Below are 14,006 nucleotides of genomic sequence, written 5' to 3'. Positions count from 1 at the left end.
AAATGGCAAAAATCTCCCACAGATCTCCATCTCAACGCCAAGACCCAGCTCCACTCAATGACCAGCAAGCTACAGTGCTGGACACCCTATGCCAAACACCTAGCAAGAAAGGAGCACAATTCCATCCAGTAGCAGAGAGGCTGCCTAAAATCATAAGAACGTCACAGACACCCCAAAACACACCACCAGACGTGGACCTGACCACCAGAAAGACAAGATCCAGCCTCATCCACCAGAACACAGGCACTACTCCCCTCCACCAGGAAGCCTGCACAACCCACTGAACCAACCTTAGCCACTGGGGACAGACACCAAAAACAACGGGAACTACGAACCTGCAGCCTGTGAAAAGGAGACCCCAAACACAGTAAGTTAAGCAAAATGAGAGGACAGAGAAACACACAGCAGACGAAGGAGCAAGGCAAAAACCCACCAGACCTAACAAATGAAGAGGAAATAGGCAGTCTACCTGAAAAAGAATTCAGAATAATAATATTAAAGATGATCCAAAATCTTGGAAATAAAATGGAGAAAATACAAGAAACGTTTAACAAGGATCATACACCATGATGAAGTGGGGTTTATCCCAGGAATGCAAGGATTCTTCAATATATGCAAATCAATCAATGTGACACACCATATTAACAAATTGAAGGAGGAAAACCATATGATCATCTGAATAGATGCAGAGAAAGCTTCTGACAAAATTCAACACCCATTTATGATAAAAACCCTGCAGAAAGTAGGCATAGAGGGAACTTTCCTCAACATAATAAAGGCCATATATGACAAACCCACAGCCAACATCGTCCTCAATGGTGAAAAACTGAAACCATTTCCACTAAGATCAGGAACAAGACAAGGTTGCCCACTCTCACCACTATGATGCAACATAGTTTTGGAAGTTTTAGCCACAGCAATCTGGGAAGAAAAAGAAATAAAAGGAATCCAAATCAGAAAAGAAGAGTAAGGCTGTCACTGTTTTCAGATGACGTGATACTATACACAAAGTATCCTAAAGATGCTACCAGAAAAATACTAGAGCTAATCAATGAATTTGGTAAAGTAGCAGGATACAAAATTAATGCACAGAAATCTCTTGCTTTCAATACACTAATGATGAAAAATCTGAAAGTGAAATTAAGAAAAAACTCCCATTTACCACTGCAACAAAAAGAATAAATTATCTAGGAATAAACCTACCTAAGGAGACAAAAGACCTGTATGCAGAAAATTATAAGACACTGATGAAAGAAATAAAAGATGATACAAATAGATGGAGAGATATACCATGTTCTTGGATTGGAAGAATCAACATTGTGAAAATGACTGTACTACCCAAAGCAATCTACAGATTCAATGCAATCCCTATCAAACTACCACGGGCATTTTTCACAGAACTAGAAAAAAAATTTTCACAATTTGTAATGAAACACAAAAGACCCTGAAGAGCCAAAGCAATCTTGAGAAAGAAAAACGGAGCTGGAGGAATCAGGCTCCCTGACTTCAGACTATGATACAAAGCTACAGTAATCAAGACAGTATGGTACTGGCACAAAAACAGAAATATAGATCTATGGAACAGGATAGAAAGCCCAGAGATAAACCCACACACATATGGTCACCTTATTTTTGATAAAGGTGGCAAGAATATACAATGGAGAAAAGACAGTCTCTTCAATAAGTGGTGCTGGGAAAACTGGACAGCTACATGTAAAAGAATGAAATTAGAACACTCCCTAACACCATACACAAACTCAAAATGGATTAAAGATCTAAATGTAAGGCCAGACACTATCAAACTCTTAGAGGAAAACATAGGCAGAACAGTCTATGACATAAATCACAGCAAGATCCTTTTTGACCCACCTCCTAGAGAAATGGAAATAAAACCAAAAATAAACAAATGGGACCTAATGAAACTTAAAAGCTTTTGCACAGCAAAGGAAACCATAAACAAGACGAAAAGACAACCCTCAGAATGGGAGAAAAATATTTGCAAATGAAGCAACTGACAAGGGATTAATCTCCCAAATTTACAAGCAACTCATGCAGCTCAATATCAAAAAAGCAAACAACCCAACCCAAAAATGGGCAGAAGACCTAAATAGACATTTCTCCAAAGAAGATATACAGATTGCCAACAAACATATGAAAGAATGCTCAAATCATTAATCATTAGAGAAATGCAAATCAAAACTACAATGAGGTATCACCTCACACCGGTCAGAATGGCCATCATCAAAAAATCTACAAACAATAAATGCTGGAGAGGGTGTGGAGAAAAGGGACCCTCTTGCACTGTTGGTGGGAATGTAAATTGATACAGCCACTATGGAGAACAGTATGGCGGTTCCTTAAAAAACTAAATATAGAACTACAATACGACCCAGCAATCCCACTTCTGGACACATACCCTGAGAAAACCATAATTCAAAAAGAGTTATGCACCGCAATGTTCATTGCAGCACTATTTACAATAGCCAGGACATGGAAGCAACCTAAGTGTCCATTGACAGATGAATGGATAAAGAAGATATGGCACATATAAACAATGGAATATTACTCAGCCATAAAAAGAAATGAAACTGAGTTATTTGTAGTGAGGTGGATGGAGCTAGAATCTGTCATACAGAGTGAAGTAAGTCAGAAAGAGAAAAACAAATACCGTATGCTAACACATATATATGGAATCTTAAAATAAAATAAAATAAAATAAAAGAAGGTTCTGAAGAACCAGGACAGGAATAAAGACACAGACGTAGAGAATGGACTTGAGGACATTGGGAGGGAGAAGGGTAAGCTGGGACAAAGTGAGAGAGTGGCATGGACATATATACACTGCCAAATGTAAAATAGATAGCTAATGGGAAGCAGGCACATAGCACAGGGAGATTACCTCAGTGCTTTGTGACCACCTAGAGGGGCGGGATAGGGAGGGTGGGAGGGAGACACAAAAGGGAGGAGATATGGGGATATATGTGTATGTATAGCTGATTGACTTTGTTATAAAGCAGAAACTAACACACCATTGTAAATTATACTCTAATAAAGATGTTAAAACCAACCAACCAACCAACTAACTCATAGAAAAAGAGATCAGATTTGTGGTTAACAAAGGCAGAGGGTTAAGGGATCGGGAATTGAATGAAGGCAGTCGAAATGCACAAACTACCAGTTATAAGGTAAATAAGTACTAAGGAAGTAATGTACAACATGACAAATATAATTAATACTGCTGTATGTCATACATGAAAGTTGTTAAGAGGGTAAATTCTAAGAGTTTCATTACAAGGAAAACATTTTTTCTCTTTAATTTTGTTTTGATATGAGATGATGGTTGTTCACTAAACTTATTGTGATAATCATTTCATGATGTATGTAAGTCTAATAATTATGCTGTACATCTTAAACTTATACAGTGCTGTGTCAATTATATCTCAATAAATTCTGGAAAAAACTTAAAAAATAATGTTAATACTATCAAACAAAAAGAAATACTGTAGAAGAAAAGATTAATATATAAGACTCTATGGCATTTTATATACTACCTACAAACAACTTGAAATTGATATTAAACAACAATACCATTAACAATAGTATCAAGAAAAAGAAATTCTTAAGGATAAATATGATAAAGATGTAAAAGCCCTATGCACTGATTACTGTAAAACATTGCTGACAGTAATTAAAGACCTAAATTTTTAAATGAAGAGATATCCCATATTTGTGGGTTACAAAACTCAGTATCTTTAAGATGTTAATCCTCCCCAAATTGATGTATGTATGTGATGTAATCACAATCAAAATCCCAGCAAGCTTTTGTTTTTAGATATTGGAAAAATGACTTTTAAATTCATATAGTTATGCAAAGGATCTAGAAAAACCACAAACAATTCTAAACAACAAACATGGAGGACTAACACTATTTGATTTCAAGACTTATTATAAAGCTACAATAATCAAGAAAGTAGTATTGGTGTAAATATAGACCAATAAGTCAGTGAAACAGAACGGAGAGTCCAAAAGTAAGCACACACATATATAGATAATTGATTTTTGATAGGGTGCATATGCAATTTAGCAGAGAACATACAGTCATTTTAACAAATGATGCTGGATCAATTAGATATCTATATTTAAACAAACTTTGATCCATATCTTATACCATGTAAATAATTAATTCAAAATGGATTGTAGATGTAATTGTGAAATATAAAATTCCAGGAATATGAGGAAAATTTATGTGAACTTGGGTTCAGCAAAGATTTCTTAGTTATGACACCAAATATGTGATACATAAAGAAATGTATTGATAAATTGGACTTCATTAAAATAAAAAGCATCTGCTCTTTGAAAGATCCCATTAAGGTAATGTAGAAACAAGCCATAGACTGTGAGAAGATATTTGAAAATCATAAATCTAACAAAGAACTTAGATTCTAGAACATATAAAGAACTTTCAATGCTTAGTAATATGCACAAAAATGGGCAAAAGATTTAAACAGATATTTAACCAAATAATAGATACAGATGGAAAATAAGCACATGGAAAGATGTCCAGCATCAGTCATTAGGGAAATACGTATTAAAAACCACAATATGAAGTTACTGTGTCCTTGTTAGAATGTCTAAAATTAAAAAGACTGACTATTCCAAGTGTTGGCAAGGAATATAGAAAGCAATTGAAATCTTACACACTGCGTGTGAGAATGCAAAATAGCACAATCACTTTGGAAAACTGTTTGACAGTTTCTTAAAAAGTTAAATGAACACCTACCATATGATCCAAACATTCTACTCCTTAATATTTATCCAAGAGACATGGAAGCATATGACCATACAAAGACCATGTAAAGACCAGCTGCATGAAAGGAGCCAGACAAAGAAAGTGCACCTAGTGCACTATGAAATTCCAACTAATGAACAGTTTCAGAAAGTAGATCAGCAGATGCCAGGGGGTGGAGGAATTACAAAGGAGCATGAGGGAACTATTGGGGGTGATGATTATGTTTGTTAACATGATTGCAGTGATGGTTTCACAAGTGTATGCAGATTGTATGCTTTAAAAATGTACAGTTTATTATATATCTGTTATACCTAAATCTGTTAAAATTATTTAAATAATCATATTTTATTGATCTCATTGATATCTTTGTGTATACATTAATAAGGATAATACAGTTGTATTATAATTACATTCAATCTCTTCTCTTACAGAACAGGGCAGTTGGGAAACCTGACAGCTCCTTGCAATTCTCATTGTAAATGCTCATCTTCATTTTATTCTGCTACATGTGGAAGAAATGATATTGGATATTTTTCTCCTTGCTTTGCAGGTTGTACATATTCTAAAACATTAAAGAATCACAAGGTAATTATCTTTTTCTCTGCTTCCTCCTCTCCATTAAGAAGTGCAACTTATAGATGATGTTTATATTTTACTCCTGCTCTCTATAAAATCGTTTCCCCCTCTTATTTTCCCCTTTCTTAAATTTTTCTTAAATTATGGCTTCATGTGATCACAATACATAGGACTTGTGAGAATTGGGAGTGAAGTAGGGACCCAGGTTTTAAAAATTCTGTGTTCCTCCCTCCCCTCTCTTTGTCTAGTCTTTGCGAGGGGAAGAGAGCAACAAAGAGGATATTTCCTGACCCATGGGCATTATAGCATCTTCCTTAGCAGGCAATGAAGTACTTTATTAGTACTTTATTTATTAGTACGTACATAACAATATTCTTTTTCCTGTTACACACAGATCATTTTATTACAGTATATTAGCATGCCTGACCAACTTTAGTTCCTCGTTGTCATATTTTCACTGGTCTACTATTTAACAATATATCTTCAGTTTTTAATTGAATATTAATATTAAAAAGATTATATACCCTTTAAAAAATCTTTCTTCTTAAATGTTTAAAATGATTCTTTAACATTTTTAAATTTAAAATGGTTATTTATATGTATTATATATTTTAAAAACTATTACATGTTTTAAATGATTTATATATTTTAAAATATATTTTAAATGATATTTAAAATCTTTAAAATATATTACTGTGGGAAACTTTAAATGTAATAGAAAACCAAAATGAACTCCCATATGTTAGTTACCCATCCTCAACAATTTATTAACTTATGGAAAATCTTAATTTACACTCCTGTTTACTTCCTGTCCTCCATTTTATTTTGACAAGTAAATGATTTTTTAAATCTCATGTTGTCACCACAGAATAAAGCAGAACTGCTTGACCTTGGTGTTTTGATCCATGGGATATTCAAGAGCTAAAAATGCCAGCCACTATATAGCTCCAACCCATCTTTCTTTTTCTGGGGAATCCCTTTTAGGGAATTGTTTCTATTTCATAAAAAGCTTTATAATTTCCTTTCATTTCTCTAAGGAATAATTAATAATGAATAATGAAATAATTCACAAAATAGTGACTCAAACTGTGTGATAACATTTGATGCTGAATAAAATTTGAAAGAATAAAATATTTTTGACAAAAATTAGATCTGTTACGAATTACCCAGGACAATTAGCCTTGAAAGAAATAATGGCTCTGAAGGAAAACTGACAATAGCAGAAGTTATGGTTAGTACAATTTGATACAGATGAAACCAATTAATGGATAAAATATACGTTAATTTCAAATGGGAAAGAACTGATGCCAGTAAAAATAATTTCAACAAAATGAAAATTAGAGAAATACCATATACAAAAAATTATTGTGTCTAAATTGTGTTAATGGAATTCCCTCTGGAAAATTTTTTTCAATGAAAATATGTCAACTTTGAAATAATTCTGATTAAATGTTCGTATTCAAAATATAAGGGTCAAATGTATTAGAATTGAGTGCTCTTCAATTACACTTATGCAAAAGTTTACAAGAGGAGTGGTAGGAAATACTACACCTTTGAAGATTCCTAAGTTTCTATAGAAAATCACAGCTTTACCAAAACTGAAAATAGATACCTGCTCTTCATGTTGATAATATTCCAAGTGTTTTGCCTCATTGAGACCCACATATTCTTATCCATGCTATCAAGATCTTCAAATTTCCTTATACAGATATGAAAGAAATCTTGGGCTTTTCTTCATGATCTTCTCACTAGGACTAGCTCTTTTCAGCAGCTGATATGGCTTTCAGTATAAAATAACAGTATCAGGGGTTTTCTTCCAGAGACTGCTGTAGTCCAACAGGAGCCTCATTCTACATATCTATAGAGAAGGGAAGTCAGTCTCGTCCAAAGCATTAAGGATTACAAGAAGCCAGGCTTCAGGATCTCTTCCAGTTGAAACATCCCTAGAATATTTTAACTTCATTTACTGATTTCCCACCTTTGTGTTATTTTTGTCATATATTTTATTTCTCCATATATTTTAAAGGACACATACTGTTGTTGTTTTTTGCACAGTCAATATGCACTTATATTTACCCACTTCCTTGCATTTCCATGTTTTCATATGAGATTTTTTTTTTTCCTTAAGAACCATATTTCACTCTCATTTCTGAAAAGAAAAACTGTTTTCACTTGGTATGGAATTCTGTATTGGCAGTGATGCCCGCCCGCCACCCCACCCCCTGACCGTGCCCCGGCGTTTGAAAGATGTCATTATATTGTCTTTATGTCTCTGGCTGCTTAGCTGCTTTTAAGATTTTCTCTTTTTTTTTGACTTTTAGCAATTTTACTTTGATATGCCTGGATGCGGTTTTCATTATATTTATTTTGCTAGGGTTTCACAGAATATCTTTAGTCCGTGGATTTATGTCTATCAGTTGGAAAATTCTCAGCTATTATTTCTCCCTCACTTTCTCCTCTTTTATTGGTTGTGGAGGAGGCACCAAATATTAGTTTAATATTGCTGCATAACAAACTACTACAGCCTTAGTGTCTTTAAATAATACCCATTTATTAGCTCACAGGTCAGAAGTCTAGATATGGCATTGCTGGTTCCTCTGCTTGGAGTCTCACAGACTGAAATCAGGGTGTTGGCTGAAATACATTCCTTTCTGGAGGCTCTGGGAAAAAAATCTACTTCCAAGGTCATTCAGATTTTGGGCCAAATTCAGTTCCATTGGGCTGTAAAAAATGAAGCCCCTATTTCCTTGGTAGCTGTCTGCTGAGGGCCAATTTTAGCTCTTAGAGGCCACCCCCATTCTTTGCCACATGACTCCTTCCATCTTCAAAGCTAGCAACAGAATCTCCCTTATGACATGCTTTGACTCTCTGACTTCAGGAAAAGCTCAGTTCCTTTTATATATTATCTAATTAGGTGAAGTTTACCTCTGTTTCTTAAAGTCAGCTATGCCATGTAACATAACTTAGTAAGGGGATTAAAATCCACCAATTCACATCAATCTAGGGATTATGCAGGTTTATAAAATAGCAGGGTGGGAATCTTAGGTGCCATCTGTTTTTGTTTTTTTTTTTTTAATGAATTGACATGTTTTTATTTATTTATTTTTATTTTTCGCTGTGTTGGGTCTTCGTTTCTGTGCTAGGGCTTTCTCTAGTTGCGGCAAGTGGGGGCCACTTTTCATCGCGGTGCGCGGGCCTCTCACCGTCGCGGCCTCTCTTGTTGCGGAGCACAGGCTCCAGACACGCAGGCTCAGCAGTTGTGGCTCACAGGCCTAGTTGCTCCGCAGCATGTGGGATCTTCCCAGACCAGGGCTCGAACCCGTGTTCCCTGCATTAGCAGGCAGATTCTCAACCACTGCGCCACCAGGGAAGCCCAGGTGCCATCTTAATATTCTGCCTAACAGCAGACTACAAATAGACCTTTCCACTGTGCCCCATACTCTTTTGCTCTTTTCTCTATTTTCCATCTCCTTTTATCTGTTTAAATGTAGATATTTTCTGTTGACCTGTCTTCCACTTACTATTTCTGTATTCTGCCGTGTCTGCTTTGTTGTTAAACCCATTACTGAGGTTGTAAGTTTACTCATTGTGTTTTTCCGTTCTAACATTTATGTTTCTGTAGAATCCAAGTCCCTGGTGAAATTCCACATCATTTAAGATATTTTATCCATTTACCCTCTATTTTCTGGAAAATATTAATCATAACTATTTAAAGTTCTTGCTATTAAGTCTACTATCTGTAGTAGTCTACTTATATTTGTTCTTCTAATTTTAAGCCAATTATTCTTGTCATTTTGCATACCTTGTAATAATATATGAAATCCTGAACATTATATATGAAAAATATATCTTAATATAATTATACAGTTGTCTATTTCTCTCTTTATTTTGACTTCATGTATTGTAGACCCTCTTATTGTGTGCATACACATTAATAATTGTCACAGCTTCTTGATGAATTGTTCCTTTTATCTTTACAAAATGTCCCTTTCTATCTCTGATAATACTCTTTGTCTTGAAGTCTGTTTTATGTATTAAACAGTCACTGTAAGCTTTCTTGCTGTTTTCATGGTTTATCTTACTTCTATCATTTTATTTTCCAACTGTTCGTGTCTTTATGTTTAAAGTGTCTCCTGTAGCCAAGGTATAATATGCTTTTGCTTTTTCCTCAATTCTGTTAATGTCTGTCTTTCAATTGGAGTTTTTAGACAACTGACATTTATTATAATTATTGATATGGTAGACTTAGATCTATCTTCTTTTATTATTTGAATTGAATATATTTTACTATTTCATTTTAATATATTTTACTATTTCATTTTAATATAATTTTTCCCATTTTGGTTGTATCTCTTTGGATATAACTCTACAGTTCTTCAGCCCTTCCAGAGCCTAATATCTTGTGATCCTACCATCTGTTCACTAAACTTTCTTCACGTTTTCACTTTTCCCCTTAGTCATCTTAGGTTCTATGGTCTGCAATTATTTGTTGTACTGGATATCTTTTTTCTGACCTCCAGATCCACTTTTCACCTTCTCTACCCTCCTCACTGTTCCAAGAGACCAAACTATAGGATGAGAGTTCTATTATCATATATAATCTATTCTCATATAGACTATGATAATAAGGAGTCTTGATAGAAAGTCAGAAAGATGGGGGGAAAAAGTGAAGTCGTTGTGTTTATTTTCTTGGTTCCCTCTCTGAGCCATGGACTGACTGCCTCCCTTGCCTGCAAGTCTTAATTTCTTTCAGGGAGGCCTTCTCCATATGACTTTCTCCTTCTGGTAACCATTCTTACCCTAGGACCCTTCAAATCTACTTTCAAAATACATGCTAGATCTGACTATCTTCATCATTTTCTCTGATACCCGGGCCCCAGTCACCAATGACTTGCATCTTACTTCAAGAGCTTTTTAACTGTTTTCTCTGCTTTTACCCTTGCTTTCACAGTTCAGTAGCCTCAATATATCAGCTAGAGTGATCTTTTAAAAAATGCCATTTATACATCTATCCCTCTAGTGGTTTCACATTACTAAGAATGAAAACTGAAGTTCTTAAATTGCTCTTGCGATTACCTACCAGTTTCTATATAAATCCTTCCCTCATTACTCCAATTTTATTTTCTCTTAGTTTCCCTCATGTTCACTCTGATTCAACCAAATTTTTCTCCTTGCTTTTCTTTGAATTTGTCAAGCAAGCTCCAGTCCCAAGGCTTTTCAATTTCTGTTTTGTTTTTTCCCACCTGGAATATACTTCTTTCAGGTAACCACATGGCTCACTCCCTTACCTTCTTCAAATCTCTGCTCAAATATCACTGTATCATTGTAGCATTACCTGATCATGCGAAATTCACCCCTATAATCCCTGTTTTTTTCCCTTACTTTATTTTTTCCTCCATAGTATTCATCACCATGTGCTCCATTAAAGGTTCTTTTTTTAAAAAAATTGCCTATCTCATGCAAGTAAAAAATTTCCTACATGAGGGCAGGGATTTCTATTGTATTGCTTACTATGTTTTCACAATACCTAGAATGATGTTTGGCACATAGGCATTATAAAAAAAATATGGTAGAATGAATGATTTGCTATTTAGATATTTCTATTTTTGTTTAATATATCCAGTAACCACTTAGCAGCGTCCCTAAACAACGACATGGTTTTTGTACCATCATTTTCTGAATCACCCAGGTTCAAGCCATCTTTATTTCCTCTTATTCCTTCACTGGTAACTTAGTTTAATATTTCTACTGAATTTTTAAAATTATTATTATTATTTAATTTAGAATCTTTTCAATAGATTAACAAATTGCTAACTTGTCTCTGTATCTCCAACTCTGTTTAGTTCTTCTTAGAAAATATCACCTATTCATCTTCCTTGAGTTATCAATAATAATATAACAACCCCAAGTTTTCATTCGTTCCCATTAGGGACTACATTATGACTTATGTTGGCTTTAGGCACTTTTGCCTTTTTAAACCCTTTCCTTCACTTAAAAAAAGAAAGAGAGAGAGAGAGAGAGATTGATTTAATGTACAACTGCATTGGCATAAAGACAAATATGATCCAGGCTGGATGCATTATAATATATTCATTATTATGATATTTATTTTTTCTCTGATTTTAAAAGACACTAAAATTAAAACCTTTTTTTTTTGGTTCTGAAAGTATTGTGATTCCTAGGTACACTGTGCCTACTCTGCCTAATAGATAACAGCCCTGTTATCATCACATACAAAATAAAGTCTTGCCTTTGCAGTATAGTTCTAAAACTGTCTACAACTGGGTAACTCCGTATTTCAAATCCCAGCTAAAATTCCACTTTATTCATTACATTTTCCTTATTTGTCCTTAATCTATATCTCTCTCCAACAATTATTTGTACAATTAAATGTAAATATTTTTAGTGAAATTTCTTAAGTTAATAGAATTTTTCCTAAGTAACTACAATTATATATACACATACACAATTCTTTGTTAGGTAAAATACCTTGATCTTATTTATGATTAGTGGTTCATTTGTAAATTATGAATGGCAGATTTAATATAAGGATATTTACTAATAAAACTGCCTAGTCTCCCTGCAGTTATTGATTTAATTTTTATTTTACAATTATAAGAGTTTTTGTCTTATGACTATATTTCTAAAAGATTGTTTCCTGTCTTCATTTTCATAGACATATTACAATTGTTCTTGCATTAAAGAAGGATTAACAACCTCAGATAATCAAGGTGATTTTATTGACGCTAGACATGGGACATGTGATTCAAAGTGCTATAAATTACCTTTGTTCATTGCTTTTATCTTTTCTACAATTGTATTTTCTGCTTTTGCTGGTATACCAAGCATCCTGACCATCCTTCGGTGTGTATATGTTATTCATAATCATTATTCATTTAATACATATGAAAGACAAGTTTAGGAAGGTTTTAGAATATTGTAGTAAATGATTTATGCTTTTGTTTCAAGATAGCAACTGCTAGAGGGGAAAATTGTTATATTTTCAAAATTCATGTATATGCTTAATTCTCTATTTTAACTAATTTATTTGCATAAAGTATGTATATAGATAACATTTAGTTTAACTTAAAACTAAATTTATTTACTTAATTTAACACACCTGAAAAATTCATAAATATAGGAAAAAATCTTAATTATAACACATGTGATTACAATGTTGATTCATTGGTTATAGATGTTTATTGACTATTTACTTCTATATTACCAGTTTGACTATGAGAAAACATCAGTGTCATCAACAAAGGAACAAAATAACTTCTAGAATTTTGGAATTTCAATACATAAGTTTATTACTATTCTAACTTAAACCAACATTTGTTATTCATTTGTTCTTCCTGAATATATGAAATATATTTAACATTTGTTTTTATCATAGTAGCAGAATAATTGGTCATTATTTTCAAATTATTTTTTTCAAAAGGCTAACATAAACCTTTAGGTCATCAGGAGCAATTTGTTGTCCCCTAGGAAAACAGACTAAAAAACATGAATAAATATATGCAAAAAAATCTGAGTTGGGCACATATGGTCTCTGACTTCAATGAACTTGCAGTTTAGATGGGAGACAAAACTTTAACATATCAATACCGTGAAGCAGGTTTTTACTTATTCACCTAGATCTGGCACTGAAACTACAAAAACTAATAAAATATGGACCTTGCCTTCAAGCTGCTTAGAGTTTACTAGGGGGAGAAAAACACATAAAAAAGGAGTGCAGGGAGTACTTAGAAATGCCTTGATTAAAGCTTGTACAGATTGACCTGGGAACAAAGTGGAGAAAATGGTCATTTTTATCTAGGATGATTTGGAAATGCTTGTAGACAGTGTGGCACTTCAACTTGAGTTGTGAAGATAAGTGATTTCTCATAATGCAAGCAAACTGGCGGCAAGTTCTTAACAGGAAAAATTAGTTAGGAAAAGTAGAGGCAAAAATGTGTGAAATATCTTGGCAAGGAGTTTGTTATGACAAGAGTAGCATGATTGTAAATTGGACAGGGAGATTTGAGCTTGGTAGGGGCCTGGTCATGGGAGGCTTTCTTTGACATGTTAACATGAATGATGTTATCCTGTATGTACCTGGAAGCCATTGAAAAGAGTAAACCTCAGAAGTAAAAGTTATCAAATATGTGTTTTAGATAGATTAGTTTGAAGATAGTGTGGATGATGAAGCTGATAGGGGAAAACTGGAAATAAAGGAAGGTACTTAGGAGACCAGTTTAGAATTTATCTCTATTTAGAGATAGAGAGAATAGAACATAATAGAGAAATATTTAGTTTGGATCAAAGGGCAAGGTTATTAATTTGATGTTCCTGGTATACAATGTGGAAAAAATCTAGAATTATGTCCAGTTGTCCAGTCTGGGGAACTAAATGAATGATAATGCATTAACTGAGATAAGAAATTCAAGGAGAAGAGAGAGCTCAGATTGAACATAATCAGTACAATGTTGAGCATGCCTTATTTAAAGCTCGTGTGAAACTTCTGAGCAAATATTCTCAGCAGTGAGATGAGAAAGATCATAGTAATATTCTAGAAGTCTAGTTCTGAATCTTCTCATGTCTCCTGGTAACTGTAGAGAGCAATAAGTAGAATAAAATATAACATGCATGCACACACACA

At 33.9% G+C, this 14,006-nt stretch overlaps 1 protein-coding gene across 1 annotated transcript in view; it reads left to right on the top strand.

The window, feature by feature from the left end:
* Positions 1-14,006, top strand: part of SLCO6A1 (solute carrier organic anion transporter family member 6A1) — a 96,757-nt gene that overhangs the window by 65,678 nt on the left and 17,073 nt on the right. The window contains exons 9-10 of the mRNA XM_036847277.1: positions 5,221-5,374; positions 12,042-12,229. Coding sequence (XP_036703172.1) covers positions 5,221-5,374; positions 12,042-12,229 — 342 coding nt within the window. The remainder of the gene's footprint in view (positions 1-5,220; positions 5,375-12,041; positions 12,230-14,006) is intronic.

This window comes from Balaenoptera musculus, chromosome 3 (assembly GCF_009873245.2).
Source record: "Balaenoptera musculus isolate JJ_BM4_2016_0621 chromosome 3, mBalMus1.pri.v3, whole genome shotgun sequence".
Lineage (NCBI taxonomy): Eukaryota > Metazoa > Chordata > Mammalia > Artiodactyla > Balaenopteridae > Balaenoptera > Balaenoptera musculus.
Note: the sequence above shows the minus strand (reverse complement) of the source record. Positions and strands in the feature narration are given on the sequence as shown.